The sequence below is a fragment of the Xyrauchen texanus genome, chromosome 35 (genome assembly GCF_025860055.1).
Source record: "Xyrauchen texanus isolate HMW12.3.18 chromosome 35, RBS_HiC_50CHRs, whole genome shotgun sequence".
Classification (NCBI taxonomy): domain Eukaryota; kingdom Metazoa; phylum Chordata; class Actinopteri; order Cypriniformes; family Catostomidae; genus Xyrauchen; species Xyrauchen texanus.
Genome location: NC_068310.1, coordinates 20,037,994 through 20,055,915, shown reverse-complemented (window position 1 = coordinate 20,055,915; position 17,922 = coordinate 20,037,994). Strand labels below are relative to the sequence as shown.

Genomic DNA, 17,922 nt, shown 5'->3' with positions numbered 1-17,922 from the left:
TCATCGTCAGATTTACAAAAAGTGAATAAAGGAGATTCATTTTCAAAGAATCTCATTTGAAAGAATTTGTTGCAAGGGTAATTGTGAGCAATTCTGAAGTGAAGTTCTCTGATTTTACTTGGGACAAGTCGTTTTTGGGAGAAATCCATAATTTACTAATGTTTGATTTTGGATACACTAGAAGATACTCTAGAGATAGCCTAATCGTATGACCTGAGAAAAGACAATTTCTAATACAACAATATTACACCTCTTATCTAGTATATTAATGCCATTAATTGAAGGTATGTGAATGTGGTTAGACAAAGCCCCATCACTTAAGTGTGCTCTAATTAATAATCTTAAGCTTGATGGAACACTTTTAACAACTTAAAAAAAAAAAAGGATTTTAAGGAAACTGTTGCACCTTTCAAAGTCACAAACTCATCAAATAAAAGTAATTCCCATTGCTCACTAAAAAGATCTGCGTTCTGTTACACCTTATTCACAGCGCCATCTTTGATGGGAATGACAACCAGGCTGTGAGGGATATACTTACAGTCTCTTCAATGGCACGCATGTTATAAAGCTATAAAACGCTCCACGATCACATCTGATTTTTCTCAACTCATGTTGTCTGGACTGGTTCTGGTGCCTTTGGCGAGATCCAATGTGCCTCCACCTCCCCCAAAAATAAAAAAGGTAATTGTGACTTTTATTACAGAACTATATTTTAACACACAAGATCTATTAAATTAGTCACCCATAAATAAAAATTATCTCATCGTTTAGTCACCCTCATGACATCCCAGATGTGTATGAGTTGCTTTCTTCTACAGAACACTAGCGAAAAGTTTTACAAGACTATCTCAGCTTTGTAGGTCCATTCAATGCAAGTGAATGGTGACCAGAACGTTGAAGCTCCAAAAATCACAAAGGCAGCATTAATCCATAAGACTCCAGAAAGGACTTGATCTGTTTCTCACCCTGACCTATAATGTCGCTTCTGAAGACATAGCTTTAACCACTAAAGAGTCTTATGGATTAGTTTTATTCTGCCCAGTAATTTTTGTCTAGTCATTGTTCTTAGAAAGATATCCTTTTCAATGTGTTGTCAACAGAATCTTCCAAAAACATTTTAAACTGAGTGCAGACCATTGATGAGACTGTAAGTCTATCCCTCACAGCCTCATTGTCTCCCATTAAAAATCAAAGATGGCGCTTGCGTGAATAAGGTGCGTCTAGCTTTTAGCGCAAGAACGAGTTTGGTCTGATTGGCCCCTGTGTCAATTAAGAACTTTAACTTTTAAAAACGCGTCTCAAGACACATAAACTCTGTTGTATTCGTTGCGCTGCATCTAACCTTATTAGCGCCATGCCTGTACGACCCATTAATGAGCAAAATGAGAATTGTAAGAGGAATTACTGGTGTTAATTTATTTAGAAAAACAGTCATCCAGTTTCTCCAAACATATTTAGGTGTTGTGGGCAAAAACATGCAAAATTATTTTGAAAAAGATTGAATGTTCCGTTTCGATTTGATAATCAAACAAACAGGGATTCAAAATGGATACATAACTCATGAGGATGTAGACCACGAAACGACGTTCGCCAATTTTCCCACTTTTCATTGGTAAACTTTCACTGTTTGGTTACATTTTGTCACAATTCACTTGAATTAAAAAAAAAAAAAAAAAATGGAGGCAATTTCGAAATTTTGTCTTTAATTGTTCCGTTTCAAATACAGCAGCACGCCTTGTTCATTGGCCAGTCCATTTTCACTGTAGAAATAATGACATTTCGCTATAGAAGCATTACATAACTGAGGAACATCTCATTGCACAGCAATCAAAGGGGGGTTTAATATGTGTTAATTTGAAGATCTACACTGTCATCTAGAGGTCACATGTAGTAGGTGAAGCTTATTTTGATCTTTCAATATCAGATTAAACTCTGAAAGCCAGTGAGCGACTTTGCACCCAACCGCTTGAATATATTAAGGAACAACATTAATGAAATGACATTACAATAAGCTGTTTAGTATGATTAAATCTGTAATGTATGTCCAGGATTATCTGTATGTGGGCCAACCTATTCCACCACACTCTAATCCTTTCCTGCAACACAGCTGTGCACAAATACAATGTAAAAGATGAAGGCAAAGCATGAATTTGTCACTGTATGGTGTCCTAACAGGTGGGAAACAAACTGAACTGAACTGTAGTCACATGATGAGGGTGGTCGGGGTAGCTTGAGCGTTGCACTCTCATTCTGAGCACACATTTCTCTGCTGCAATCTCAGTTCTGGATTATAACATAGCTGCTGGACAGCAAGAGAGATTGCAGAGAAGCTGACAAGAGTATCATGGGTTATAATTGAAAGCGGATCCCGTAGTGCTCATGTTAAATCCAGAGTCAATGACAACAGCTGCAGCATCAGTGAGGGTCCGAGCATGGCTCTGCCAGAATCAGCAACTGAAAATCATTGAACAGTCATTGTGAGAGGTTATCTAGAATATTGCAAGACATTGTTGATAAAATACTGTGATCTTGTGTGAAATGGGCTTACGGTTTAGATGTTTAATCTTCTTCTTGATCCTTGGATTTTCTGTTCAAATAGATTTAATGAATACAAAATTAAACTGCACAACAAAAAAAAAAAAGACACATTTATAAAAAAAAAATAGCAGCACATTAACTATGGACATGTTTCACAAAGTTTAACAACCAGAAAGTGTCCACGTTTTTATCTTAATTTTGAACAGTGTGTTTGAGCTATATTTCTTTAAACACAATGCCACTTGATTTGATATTTTGTTATTTAATGCAAAAAGACGTTCCTACATTTTTAAGTGTGACGTAAGTGTCCAAATACTTTTTTGGGCCACTACTGTAGATATATTCACATACAGCAGCCTATATTTAATAAACATGAGCAGAACATAGCCAAACAGAGCCATTCAGTAACAAATTTGAATGTATATGTGTTGCTTTCTACATTTCAATCACAAGTTATTTAATGTGCATATTGTTCTTAAAGGGGTCATGACATGCCTTTAACATGAAGACTTGACTTGAGGATCACTTATGATATTAATTAAGTTTTTCTCATATTAAAAAAATATATAATTACTGATCCTCTGTGAGAAACTCTGTTTTGGTGCTGTTTTTCCTTTAGTCAAGTCGAGTCAAGTGGGTTTTTATGGTCAATCCTCTATATAGCTTATATACATTGGAACAAAATGTCGTTCCTCAAGGACCATGGTGCAACACAGAACAGTACACAAGACTACATAAAGTGCAATACACAACAGAGTTCAGGACTATAAATACACAGAACAGAACAACAGATACATAGGACAATATATACACGGGCAATAAATACACAGAAATGAGCTATAGACTGTAAAAAGACTTTAAGACTTGACAGTAAACACCCACTCTTGTGATTGGCTCTCTGCTCTTGACTGACACTGCTCGCCACTAATGAACGGTACAACTTGACTCTGCTCTCTTTTTGGGGGTTTTCCACTGTGGATAGTACCTGGTACCAGGTACTTTTTTTAGTATCACCTCGGTCGAGGTTCCAAGCGAGCCAAGCCAATACTAAATGTGATGTCAAAACCCTGCAGATCACTGATTGGTCAGAGAGAATCGTCACTACCAGCATCACTGGTTTTGCCACACGGTACATCAACCCGCTAGTTTTAAAGTTAGCTACAGCGATAGCAGTATCATTTGTTCAAGCAAATTTTGAATTGTAAAAAGAAATGGCTGTGCGCAAAACCACGCCGTGGTCAATAAATGAGGCGCAGACGTTCCTCTCGTTAGCGACGAGCAAAACGAAGAAGTCTTTCAAGAAGTGTCTCAAATGTTGGCTGCACACCGGGCCGTACAGTGTAGGGAAAAGTTTAAAAAACTTAAAAGTGACTACAGAACCATCAAGGAAAAGTGGAAGTGGTTCGACCAAATGGACGCTATCTAAACCGGTGAGCAATGAGACGGAGATTGCCCTGGATGCAGCCACGATGGAGGATGGTATGTTTTGTTACGTTAACTCTAGACTCTGCTTGAAAGATTCACTTTATTTAGTTGACCAGCTACTGGAAATATTACTTCTAAAACAACCAGGCAAATTTAACCATTACACTTGTGTAAACTCACCATGCAACAACTACTTTATACAGCACAATGATCTAGTAGCTAACAGCTAGCGGTCGTGTTATTATTTATTGTTTTGTGTCGTGTTTATGATGATGTCACGGCAATAGAGGTGGCGCAACTATGATGATCAGCCTATAATCCCAACCACGTTGAAGCGGCACTACAACAGCAGTGGAAAAGCAAGCTCAGAAAAGTAAAGCAAGTAGAGTCAAGTTGAGTCGAACTGTAACATGCAGTGGAAAAGTGCTATAAGTCTATGGAAGTGATCAGGTAAAGTAGGTATTGATGTGTTGTTGTGGAGGTAGTCAGATGCAAATGTACAATATACCAAAGTGTGACATCACAATGTGGATGAAGTAGAAAACGAGTTGTTTTGGCAGCTTGGTTTTAACAAATGCTCTTTTTGCTGTGAGAAGGAAGTTTTCAGTTCTAAAATGTACAGTATGTTTTTATGTTACAATGACCTCTTATATGACAAAAGATCAAGGAAAAATTGACTCCTCATGTCATGACTCCTTTAAAATGACCAAAAACTATAAGCGCTCCAGAATTTTTATGTAATGTCTGTAAGTGCAATGTATTGACTGAACAATATAGAGCTTTTAATAATTGGTTACAAACAAAACACAGTGAGAAATGTGGACGTTAGGACTGTGAGTGCAAGGTACAGACAAAACCCTGTGTGACATGAGCGTCAGATATGGATCCAGGACTATGAGGTGTGTGGGTTGAGGCGATTAGGTAGAGACCAAACACTAACTGAGAGTTATCTACAAGCCACCTGGAATTGCTTGTGAAGATGCTGGTACTGACCAAACACTATGAGGCGGGTGTGTGTGTTGGTTGTTCCCAAAGGGTTTTGTACTGTGCACCGGTACATTGAGCCGTTGAGCTCAGATGGGACTCTATCCAGAACAAGTACTTTCCCAAATCTCTCCTCACTACCATCCAACAGGGATCCTCCCACACGTGTCCATGTGAACAGAGGCTCTGGAAACACTTCATTCTGTAAAACGCAGAGAAACCCAAAATATGCAAACACTTAAAAAATATCAAGTGACAATCATAACATGATTTTATTAAATATTAAAATCACAAATATATCTAAAATAATTATGAGTTGCTAGGGTGACCTCTTCTTAATATTTTATATTCATTTTCTAAACACCATTGGCAGTATTCATTTGCACATATTTTATACTCAAAGTGAATTTTAAACACTCTTCAAAAGAAACTCTCCAGGGCATTTAAGGTTCAATAATAACACTTAAAACATCAAAAGAAGTGTAATTATTTTTGTTCAACAACATTTCTAAAAGATATCTCTGTGTATTATAATTGTTAAACACCTTTGCAAAAACCACGAAACAGCATGGCGTGCATTCAAATTAGAGTTACTGTACTCATACAAAAACATGAAACACTGCTACTGGGGAGCTGCAAATATGTGCACTGTCACTGCACTCCTTCATATTTTAGCAACATTGATTTTGATGATTGTACCGCTTTGGGTCCCACTTGGAATCCTTCCACTTTGAAGCGGACTGTGTCTCCCACTTTCGCTTTGCTTGGTGTCACAGAGAGTTTTAGGCCTTTCGGAGCAGCTTGGAAACAATGAGAAAGGGTTGTCATTTATGTCATATGAGTGTGAGACAAGTTCACTTTAAAAAATATGGTATTCAAAATTGTATTTAAGCATGGAAGATTTTGAAAAATCTAAAGCAAAGAAATGTTATGATGTCATAATAATAATAAAGAAAAAGATTTAAGATAATGCACTATTTCTAGGTCAATAATCAAATAAGCAAATTTGTGAAAATGACCATGATGCCTTGCTTCCATTGAAACACAAGATGCTCATTAAAACATTCTCAAATCATGCTTGATAACATGGATCATTACGTTTTGCACAAACTTGTGGAGTTCATGCCAGCTCAAGAGAGTAATGGCATTAAAGTAAAAGGATGACATACTAAATACTAAGAAATACTAAAATTCTTGTAAAAATATAATGCAACTTTTCACTCAAATTGTTAAGCCAATAAAATAATTTGTAGGTCAATCCATTAAGAATTTTAATTGAAATAACTATGTGACATGCTGATTAATTAATCAAAATAATAGTATATATAAATATTTGCTAAGAGAGGCCCCCAAATAAAGATAATTAAATACAACTAATATATAATAACCAAATAATTATAAATGTAATATTTATACAATAAATATAATAATTGAGATGGACATACATTGGATTATTGTGGCAGACAAGTAAAGCATTAATGAAACAATACAAAAAGTGGCTTTACAATCAATATATTGTTTGTTTTATTCCGATATCATTACACAAGCCTAAACAGTCAACAGCAATCAAGGGTAACACTTTACAATCAGGTTCCATTTGTTAACGTTAGTTAACAACATTAGTTAACATGAACTAATGATAAACAATACTTTTAAAGCATTTACTAATCTTGGTTAATGTTAACATCAACATATACTAATGCATTTTTAATCAGAAGTCATATTTGTTACCATTAGTTAATGCACTATGAACTAACATGAACTAACAATGACCAATTCTAATTTTATTAATACCAACAAAGATTAATAAATGCTGGAATAAATACATTGTTCATTGTTTGTTCATGATACCTAATGCATTAATTAATGTTAATGAATGGAACCATATTATAAAGTGTTACCCAATCGGGAGTTGGTCAATCTGTTTTGTTCTGTTCTCATGGCTTTCATTCTGTGGCTGGGCTGCTTTTGAGGTTTGATGAGGTGCGCGGACTGCCCCTGTTGATGTGGCTTGTAAAAACACAAAATTACATGTACTTCAAGCAAAAATGCTCTGATTGTAGGAAAAAAATTACTTTTAGTACGGAATTTACATACGGGTCTGGGAGCATGATTAAATGTTTTTTTTAAAGCATTAGTTTTTATACATGTATAATTAATCACAATAAATTAATGTGAATGTGTGTATTATACCAATTCCGAAAAAGTTGGGACAGTATGGAAAATAAAAACAAAAACAAAAAGGATTGATTTGTAATTCTATTCACCATGTGTTATACTGAAAGCACTACAACAACAATTTAAAGATATTTTTGAGTGTGTGTGTGTTTTCTTTATATACACTAAAAACCAAGGATTTCAGCTCACTCCAAAAATGCTGGGACAGTGAGTCGAGTGTTTACCACTGTGTATTGATGTGATTATTCATATAACGAATATATGAATTACGGGAGTTTCCCGGGAGAAATAACAAAACGGGAGGGGGCGGGAGAAGACAGGGACTTCTGCACTTTTGTGAAATACGGGAGACTCCCGGGAAAAACGGGAGTGTTGGCAGGTATGAACATCACCATTTTCCTTTGTAAACCTTTGTCAGTCAACAGTGCCATTTGCCACTGCATACATTGATGCAGGTTTAAACTTTACTACACAAAGCAGAAGCCATACAGCAACACTGTCCAGAAGCGCTACGGACTTCTCTGGGCTCGGTCCATTTTAAGATGGAAAGCAGGATTTTTTTTTTTTTTTTTTTAAAGGACCATCCAAGATGTTATCAGTGTCACGTCCAAAAGCCAGTCTCTGTCATGGTTTTGGGGTGTGCAGTAAGATGTGTACATATTTTGGGGCAACATATAATGCCATCCAGATGCCTTCTATTCCAGGGATGTCCCTTTATTTTCTAGCATGACAACGCCATACTACATGATGCCTGGATTACAAGTGCATGGCTGAGAAAGCAGAGTGCGAGTGCCTGCAGTCCTGAGCTGTCTCCAATTGAGAATGGATGATGCATTATGAAGTGCAAAATACGTCAAAGAAGGTCCCATGCAACTGTGTAGCGGAGGACCTACATAATGGATGAATGGGTGAAAATTCAGCTTACTTAACTTAAACTGGTGTCCTCAGTGCCTCCGTCTGTTTCCTCACCGCGGAGAACTGCTGGGTGAAGTCCTCGACGGCGTCGCCGAAGAGGCCAAACTGGGAGACGGGGCGTTGAGGAAGCGCACTTTGCCGGCCTCACACATCTCGACCAAGTTCAGCCACAAATGATGTTCCTGGACCACGAGAGTGGCCATCGCCTGCCCGAGTGACTGCGCTGTGACCTTCGTTGCTCTATGGGTGAGGTCGGTTGCTGAGCGCAGTTCCTGCAACACGTCAGGATCAGGGCTACCCCCGTGCAGATCTTTAAGTACCTTGGCCTGGTGGACTTGTAGGAGGGCCATGGCATGCAGGGCGGAAGCGGCGTGTCCGGCGGCGCTGTAGGCTTTGGCCGTCAGTGACGATGTTGTTCTACAGGCTTTGGAGGGGAGTGCAGGGCGACCCCGCTAGGTGGTAGGGTTTTCGGGGCATAGGTGAAGTGCAACAGCCCTATCCACCTGAGGTGTACCCGTGGGCCACTCCACTGTCGACGGTAGTGAGAGGGGATGAGCGAATAGCTTTGCGGCTGTGAGCGGTGCTGAGCGCCCAGGAGCCAGTCATCCATCCGCGATGGCTGTGGGGAGGACGGAGGGTTCCAGTCCAGCCCCACGCTGGCGGTGGCCCTGGCAAGCATATCGGACATCTGCGCATCAGCCTCAGCCTGGGCATGCAGGCCCGAAGGCGGTAGCCCAGGGGAGTCCTCAGCATCAGATGCCGCACTCTCCGATGCAGCGGCGAGCTCATCCACCTCAAGCTCTAGAGGATAGGCAGACTGGCCGTGATGCGAGCCGCTGTTGCCTCGAGCACGGACGGGAGTCAACGAGCGTGCCCGGGGGGTGGGTGGTCTGAGGGGGCATTACCAGCGGAGCTGCACCCGCTGCCATCTCCAGATCGCCTCCATCACCAGCCGCACTGTCCTCAATCCCGTGGTAAGAAGGAGCAATGCAGGGGGCGGCTGGAGTGGCGTGCTTTCGGTTGAAAGCAAGCCGTGACTGCAACGTTGCCATGGTCATGCTATCGCAGTGAGAACATGAACCATCCACAAACTCTGCCTCAGTGTGATCGCAACCCAGACACACAATGCCTGTGGCCGTCTGCAGCGGAGAGCACTCTACCGCATCCAGGAACTACGCAGGGGCAGAAGGGCATCTTTATAAAGACGCGTCCTGAAAAGGACGTTCAACGCCAGCTGCGTATTTGCTCTAAAAGAGGAAATTACTCTTTTATAACTCTTTCTCTTTCTGTTACTTTTATAACAAGTTTCTTGTGCTGTCGAAGCACCCAGGGTCAAACTGCACTGCCGTGCAGAGAAGGAGAAAGCCGCTGTAATGCGCCATCGAATCCAACAGGCAAGCGTCAGAGGAAACCAGGAACAGGTGTGTAACTCGCAGCTGACTACAACACGACCATCGGCTCCGAAGAAGATTTCTGAATGAACTCGACGTATTTGCCCGCTTTTATACCCGTGTCTGGGGCAGGGGATGCAAATACTGTCTGCCTAATTTTTTCATAGATCAGAGGCATATTCAGCGCTCAAGAGAGACCCCTAATGTCGCTTCTTCGACACAACGTTGAAGTGAGCGACAAATGGGGAACAATAGACTGTACCAACCGGAGCGTGTTGTAATCCTCTGAATATAAATGAGTGTATATTTTCAATAACAAAAGGTGAATATAATTTACAAATAACTACTTTTTGTTTTTATTAGCATTTTCTGTTGGGATGTAACTTGTTATGAAAAAAAACTGCATTAAATGAGAAACAATGCTAAATAGAAGCAGTTTGTCAAGTGGACTCATACATTTGACTTATACCCCACTGAATATTTACATATAAACTGTCATACGTTTAATATATATGAGCAAGAACTGAATCTAAGCTGACACTCACAGAGTGTAACTTCTGCCTTCATGGGCATGGAAAGGGCAGGGTGCTTGACTTCACAGCTGAACAGAGCCTCATTGTCCAGTTGTGGGTTCAGATGCCAGGTGAGCAGAGCTTGGACCTCCATAGTACCATCATGAAGTTCAGACTGAGTTTGGTTGAAAAAGTACAATGGGCTCGAGCTGAGCACCCAGCGGGGGAATTCTCTACTGATAACAGTCTCTGGGATGACTTCAGTGGTGGGGCTAGGTTCCTCCTGACCAGGGGCTCTAGATGTGTAGCTGCGCTGGGGCCTGTCCTTATCCAGACGTACCGGTTCACTGTAAGGGCCCAGGAAAGACAGGGACTTCTGCACTTTTGTTTCGTCCAGTTCTCGGCTGATAAGTGGCTGGTTATCTTTGGCTGCCAGCAAGCCTCTGCTTTCTACTTTTTCAGATGATGTGGAAGCATGCACTTCAATAAGTTCTCCATCCCTCTTAAAGTACACCTGAGTTAGGAGACAACACAGAAAACAAAATCAGTAACTAAGGTATCGAAATGAATGGCATTCATCTGAATTCATATAACCTCTGCTTTGTGCATGTCTGCTATTAGAGAATTATTAGAGTTTTAAATTAGGCCTTGTGTTTTTGAATATACTAACCATGGGGGTAGGTTTTCCTCCTGTTACAATGCAAACAAGCGTGAAGTTTTGAGCCTCATAGCGACTGAATCGAGCTGGCTGATTTGCAGCAATGACAGATATAGATTTTGGTGGAGCTACGAAGAACAAAGACAATGAAAACTCATTATAAATGTATAGCTTTGCTGCAGCATTTCAAAGGGATATGGAGAGATGATAGCGCAACATTCACAGTGATTATTACTATCTTCCCCTCAAGGGCTCATTTGTGTCTCAGTCCAAAGGATCCTCATATAGTGAGCTTTCACTTTTTAAGCAAACAAGTGCATTAGTTAAGCAAGATCTATTTCACTATGGCAAAGTTGTTTATTTTTAGTGGGTAATCCCTGTGAAATCTTACTGTTGTCATTCCAATACGTGAACTCTCTCTTATATCTCACTCACACATCATGGCATATAACATCCTTTAGATTAATTCATCAGTGTGAGTAGAGGGAATTTGTCTCAATGCCCTCCTGACTATTCTTAGACTTTTATGGGCATGTGTGTACATGTACAGACAAAAAAACGAAAACCTACCAGGGATGTGTTAGGATTTAAAGCAGTAAGCTATTAAGCAGAAGCTTTGCATTACTGTAATTTTACCAAGGTTTAGGGGTGTTCTTAGACACAATGCAAAACTTTTATAAAGCGGTATCAACTGCAATATGAAAAAAGACACCAATGTTCAAAAAATTGTTACATTTATTATACAATTCTTCCAAGTAATACAAGATCATAATCCTAACTGTTTGCATTTGCCAAGTAACATCGCAATTTTTTTGTGTTTTGGTGTATGCACGTTCACATGTGTGCATTTATAGTAACTTTAAAATGTATTCGAACACCTCTCAACTCATCAATTTTGTCAAAACAATCCCCTTTATAAATTGTATTAACCACTGGATAAGTTAGACATTTTTACTTGATCTTGTTTGACCACATTTGTGTAGGCCTGTCCACCTTTAACGTATCCTTATTTAACTAAACTTCCACTGAATTACAGTAAGCAGATTTCTTCTTGTAGTTAACTGTGAATTTCCTATTTTCCTTATTACATTTGATCGTCTTTGAAACTCAAGCGAAAAGAGCTCCAGAAACGCTCTCTGGAATTTTGTTTAGATAATTGAGGTTTAAAGGCTAAAATATAAGGCAGTCATTGACATTATGCACTAATGCAACTATGTTCCAGTTCCAGCAATATCTGTGGGTGATGGTTTATTTATACACTACTGGTCAAAAGTTTTGAAACACTCATTCTTAATTTAGAATAATAGTAAAGTCATCAAAACTATGGAATAACAAAAATGGAACAATGGGAATTATATTGTCACTAAACAAAATCCAAAATAATTCAAAACTGTGTTTTGCAGACATGTACTCTTGACATTTTCTCAACCAACTTCTTGAGGTATCACCCTGAGATGTTTTTTTTTCCCATCAATTTTGGGCACTTATTGTCTGATTTTCTTTATAATTTGGTTCAAGTCATACATTTTTTTTTATTCAATTTTTGTTTTATAATGAAATAAATTAATATGTTGGCACAATTATATTTCTGTCTACAAAACTAATTTCAAACATTTAAGCATACACCTTCAGATCAAAAGATTTTTAAGATCATAGGAAACATTTCAGTCAAGTGTTTCAAAACTTTTGACCCGTAGTGTATATATAAAACCTGAACTTACACATGACGTTCAGTGTGATACTCCCAGATGCCAGGACCACCTTCTCTCTAGATGTCCTGTCATAAATCCCCACATGACATTCATAAGGTCCATCATCTTCCATTTGAACCTCAGGAAGCCTGGGAACATTGAGGAACAAATTGTCTAAACACGTAACAGCAGCCATAAAATAGCATGGTGTGTGCCGCAAGAAAAGCCAGATAGTATCCACCATACTGGTGAACTCCTCTGGATATAACTATCACCTGACAGTAGACTGGTAAACAAGGTCCTCTCTTCTGCGGAAATCCTCCATGTGAGAAAAATTGGTGTTGTACATGGCATCATAGGTAAATATTTTCTGTTTTGAGGTACCACCCTCCGTCACCTGCGAAAACGATGACAATATACAACCATTCACTTAACTGAGTTGAAAGAAATAATTAATACAATTATGATGATGTTTTATGATAATGTGCCCTGTATACCACCTTAAATATCTTAACTGCCAACTATGGCAGTGGTTCTAAACTGGTGGGTTGTGACCCCAAAAAAGGTTGCAGGTCTGTTCTGATTGGGCCATGAATAGTAGGGAAAACAATGCTAAATAAAAATAACAAAATACTACTGATGATACAGTTTTTCATAGTTAGGCACAGTTAGAGCGAAATAAAAATGCTAAACAACTTTAAACAGAGAGGAGAGTCCAATCAAACAGTATTTTGGCACAAATTCACCTGTCTCTTTGTTATATGGCTAATACAAATGCTATATTTGACCCAGGATTTGTTTCATGTGTTAGGCTTGTAAATGTCACTTCTGCTACTGATTATCCATTTCTGAAAACCTTTCTATTAAGGAGCAATTTTTACCCATATATTTTCAAGGGCATTTTAAACCTTTATGATAGGCCTAGAATAGAATAGAATAAAATAGAATTGAAGATGTCAAATTTTAGGTAACATAAGAACAGAGCAATACATTAGAGAGGCATTTCTGGCCTTGATTCTATATCATGTTAAAAATGTTGGGAATATTGTTGGTCTTATGCAGTTAATGGTAAAATTAATCAAATTTCACAGTTGATTTTAAGGACCAATTTGTTACTTTTTTACTATAAAAAATGTCTGTACTCTTTTGGGTCACCATCTGATGTATGCAAACTCTTGGTCCTTCAGCAAATCCATTTGAAACCCAACGGTCTATGACATGAGGGGTTGATTATATTAGTATGGAACCTTTGTATGAATTATTGTAGAGGGGCAGTAAAGCTGATCATTTATAATTTCCTCAAATAAGTAATCAAATGAACATATGTATAAAATTACACTGTAAATGATGTGACATAAATTGGTTTTATGGAAATTGTTTGGCATTCTGATAATGTGTTAAATTAAATGTTGTATCTGGTGGCTCATCAGGCCTGGCATATTCATGTCTCTGTGTGACAACAAGATAAAAACAGCTAGTCCTAAAATGACTGAACCATGCACTCTTAACCCTGAATTTATTTTCATATATTTGACAGCTTCTGTTCTCACGTCAGTTTGACAAAGAAAAAAAAAGAAAAAACTGAAAAACTTTGACAACACAAAACTAGTATACGGATAACAAACAATCTATATTCACAGGATCCTGATATAAAAGGTGCAACATGCGAAGATGCAAAGCTCTGAGGCCACTTACCCGAAACCACACTATCTCTCTAAGGTTGCCATCAGTCCTGAAATTGCACTTCAAAGTCACTGTGTCCCCCATAACCACAGGAGGGAGAGGTTCAATAGTGACTGTTAAATAACCTGGAAAAAAAGAGCAAAATCACTTCCAGAATGCTTTATTGCACACACAAATTGTACAGCCCTCCCTTACAATCTCTTCCAAATTACCAGCATTGAGCTCCGGCAAAATTACTATGCTCATTAGACATTACTCTAAGTCATCAGTTAGTGATTGCTTTGAAGAACCCGATACGAACCTCCCCCAAAAAGTCATACTGCAATGACAGTGAAAGTATAGCAGATGAGTACTTCTGCCAAGTGGTGAATATTTCAAATCAAAAGCATGTTTGCAAAAACCAAATTAAATGAATGTATTGAGAAGTCCAAAAAATGTCAAAGTTCGCAAGTTTCATTAACTTTTAAGTTTCAAACTAATTTTTACAATGTTTAAATCTCATCACAAACAAAACACAACAAAACAAAACAGGGTAAAACCAGTGACATTGTGCTACACTATAAATTGAACACCCTTCTGTTATCGTGCATTTGAAAAGATGTTGCACATGCATGTTCTTCATCGTGTTACAGTATTACTTAATGGCTGTCACAGGGATGGATTTTTTGTGTAGTTTGATGCTAAAAGATAGAGCTACATGTCATCTCTTCCATGACTTTCATTTATTAATGGTGCCAGAGCTGTTCCTTTGTTCTAATAAAGTGAAGGGTATTAGTTTACTCAAATGTTAGTAAAAAATGTGTCACTCAAAATTTACCAGCATCTAACGGGAAACATCGTTGAATCAAATCCCTCTGTATTCAGAACAACAACTGACAGCATCCATGTCTTGCTGAGCACTGCAATTCCATTGAAACTGTCACCATGTACCGAGTATGCATCAGTGTGGGAGGCAATCGGCCTATAATCTCTCACAAATTCACTGACCTACAAAATCCCACTGCTCCACCGTATTGGCTTTTTAATTGTGACGTCAGCAAATGGATTATGTTTTCTGTTTTTTTCTTCTTTGCCTAATCCATGGCATTTTTTCCCCCATCAACCAAGTGATTCTGCAGGCAGCCCCACATGCTGTGTAGGGCGGTGGGATGTCCTGTGACCCCAAATGACAGACTTGGCAGGGAGAGTTTCAAAGGCATTTCAAAGGTGATGTGCTGGGATTATTTGGGTCACTTAGATGTATTCTGTGATGTATCTGATTATGTAAACACACACTGGTGAAAGCATATCAAAGGTTATTTTGTAATAAAAAATGTTGTGTGGGCTAAGAAGAAAGGCCACCATTTGTGTTATCTACAGGGTTCCAAAACTTTTTGACAAATGAGTTTCCATGACTTTGCCATGATTTTTCCAGTCAGTCATGATTACTTTTTACTATTACTATTTTTTTTTTAATCACTTATTTCAGATTACACAAAAAAATGAGCATTTTCTAGTCAATGACGTATTTTAGAGACAAGAAAAACTAAAAATGTATAATCACTTTAAAAATTTCCATGACTTTTCCTAGACTAAGTTAAGGTTTAATTAATTTTAAAATGTTTTCCAAGCCTGGAAATCGTATTTGTAATATTTCTTGATATTTCCAGGTTTTCCATGACCGTGGGAACCCTGTATCTATGAAGAATCAAGTTAAAGATCAAGCCATGATGCATAATTTGAACAATTGCGAAACCTCCCAAGGAGTTACCTGAGAAATTGTAACTCCTACCATGATAACGTCAGTTAAACATGCTGACTATTGGGCAATGCCCTTTGTCCCAAACATATATATAATATTTATAATGGCTTAATTTACCCCAGTGTAATACAATGATGTCACTTTTTCATGTCAAACTTTAGCCAAGTCAAGCAGGGGTGGAGCCATGAGTTTTTCAAAGGGGTGGCCAGGCAGGGGCAAGTGATCAGTCTGTTGTGGCACAGAAATGTTCGGGCATCATTTTTATATCGTCGTACTGTGGGGGCGGGGTGAGTGAATACAATGACACCCGGGACGGAGAGGTTTGGTGACCTTTTTGTGCACACGTTAAATTTGTACATTTGTACAGATATGAGTTCACCTCTAAAGAGCTAAATTGTGCCAAAAAAATTACCCAAAAACTGACTAAAACAGCAATCGGCGAGTGGGGTGGCCAATGCACCCCCTAGCTCCGCCACTAAAGTCCAGGTATGCTGATGTATTTACTCTGTATAAAATATGTCCTCTAATACTTGAATATGATGTTGTCTGTGTTGCAAAGTTTTGAAATCATAAAGGTAAAAACTTAAAAGGTGTATAACACATTTATGTTATATAAAGAAATAGTGCAAAAAGAATAACTTTCACAATGCCTGTGTACTTCTAATATGATCTGACCACTGAAATTAAGTGACAAATTACATGATGAAATCCAGCATTATTGAATTACTACTACAGGAAGGAGTATGATGGCTGTAATTGCTGAATTATGCCCAACACATGCACTCTCTCTCTCTCTCTCTCTCTCTCACTCTCTCTCTCTCATGCATGAATAGATTAAAAAAAATCTAGGCACCCACAAACACAATGAAATGCAGTTCATTACATAATATCATACATTTGTTTCCTCTATATTGTATTGTTGCTTTATTGTTTTGCGATGATTGTCCTTTAATTATGAGTGCAGATTGAAGCTTCATCCTCAAAATAACCACCCATCAAAATCATTAGACAACTGTACTTAGTTTAGGAGGCAAAACATATCAACCCAGAATCCATGCAACCTATTTACAGTACAGCATTCCAATACTCCAGATGGTAGTAAGCATAGAACAGGGACATGCAGGATAGTGTCATTTATTGAAAGACTGGTATGTGCATGTATACAGACAGGAGCAAATGGTGAAAATGAGACTTAGGTGGTTTGGACTGGATCCTAAAATCTTTAAAGTATGAAGTTAAGTACATAAAAATATATTTACAGTAAAGTGTTAGTGCAGTTGGTAAATGAAGTGTCTCTTGTCTTACAGAAAATGCATTAATGAATCAATTCATCATATTTAAAGCTATTTTCTACGCATATCCTCAGTCCTGTAACAAGCTGTTAATCTACATACAGGTGACTGGCTCAGACTGCTGTCCCTGAGAGTGCTAATATACATGACTACAAACAGAAATTAAAGTAAAACTTACCAATAACGAAATCCAGGAGATCAGCACACAGGAGCAAAGATAAAGTGAATATACTCATCTCTTTTATTTTCTAATTTTAATATCTGTCAAATGCGCGAGAATGTCAGCATTCCATTATAATATTATTGTATCATCCTGCGTACAAAGCAGATATATTGGGGAACTCGTCGCAATTTTCTCGGTAATTTCTCATCGTGTTCTTCTAACGGCGGAGAAGCAGCAGCAGCATCGCTGTGGGTTCTGTCGGAGATTATCAAAGCAACAGATCTGAATGAATTCATTCTTTCTCGTGTGCGCGCGAGCTACCTCCCTCGAGTGCGCGCTAACATTAACTCTCTGGCACTCATATGCACTCTCAGTTAAGAGAGACCAGGGCAAGTTGCCTCAATAGCTATATCTCTGTAATGCTTTAGAACTGTAAGGTTTTCAGGCAAACTTTCAATTACTCACATGTTTTTTATTTAGTAGTACTTTTGTATGTTGGTTTGAAACACCTAACTATTTAAAACCATCTTAGGTGCACTGAGTATATTTCCCCCCCTCTGGTTTACTCCTCGTCATTTTAAAACATGTTTATAAAATCAAGAGTACTCATTTGAGATGAAGATGCCAGTCAAATTAGTAACCTTGTTAAGTTTTATTTTGGAGGGTCCCCTCATGAGGGCTGCCAAATACTACTACTACTACTACTACTACTACTACTACTACTACTACTACTGCTGCTGCTTTATCTCAG

At 38.4% G+C, this 17,922-nt stretch overlaps 1 protein-coding gene across 2 annotated transcripts; it reads right to left on the bottom strand.

Moving 5' to 3' along the window:
* Positions 1–1,707: 1,707 nt before the first annotated feature.
* On the bottom strand, positions 1,708–17,522 carry LOC127628958 (immunoglobulin superfamily member 21-like). Of its 2 annotated transcripts, none has more exons than XM_052105953.1 (10): positions 17,187–17,522; positions 13,988–14,100; positions 12,568–12,689; positions 12,323–12,441; positions 10,614–10,729; positions 9,977–10,457; positions 5,647–5,747; positions 4,957–5,149; positions 2,549–2,587; positions 1,708–2,454 (listed from the first exon to the last, which is right to left on the bottom strand). In XM_052105953.1, the coding sequence occupies exons 1-10, from the start codon at positions 17,242–17,244 to the stop codon at positions 2,378–2,380; spliced, it is 1,419 nt and encodes a 472-aa protein (XP_051961913.1). In that variant the 5' UTR covers positions 17,245–17,522; the 3' UTR covers positions 1,708–2,377. The 2 variants fall into 2 exon arrangements, with proteins under 2 accessions (XP_051961913.1, XP_051961914.1); XM_052105954.1 differs by lacking the exon at positions 17,187–17,522 and adding an exon at positions 14,793–14,886.
* Positions 17,523–17,922: the final 400 nt, after the last annotated feature.

Bases quoted from the DNA above. Each gene is read 5' to 3' on its own strand.
- LOC127628958 (XM_052105953.1), bottom strand. From the start codon at position 17,244: ATGAGTATATTCACTTTATCTTTGCTCCTGTGTGCTGATCTCCTGGAT. The intron at 10,730-12,322 runs GTAAGTTCAGGT...TGTTCTTCGTAG, and splicing joins TATCACACTGAACGTCATGT to CTCCACCAAAATCTATATCT. The intron at 5,150-5,646 runs GTACAATCATCA...TGCGTTTTACAG, and splicing joins TCCAAGTGGGACCCAAAGCG to AATGAAGTGTTTCCAGAGCC.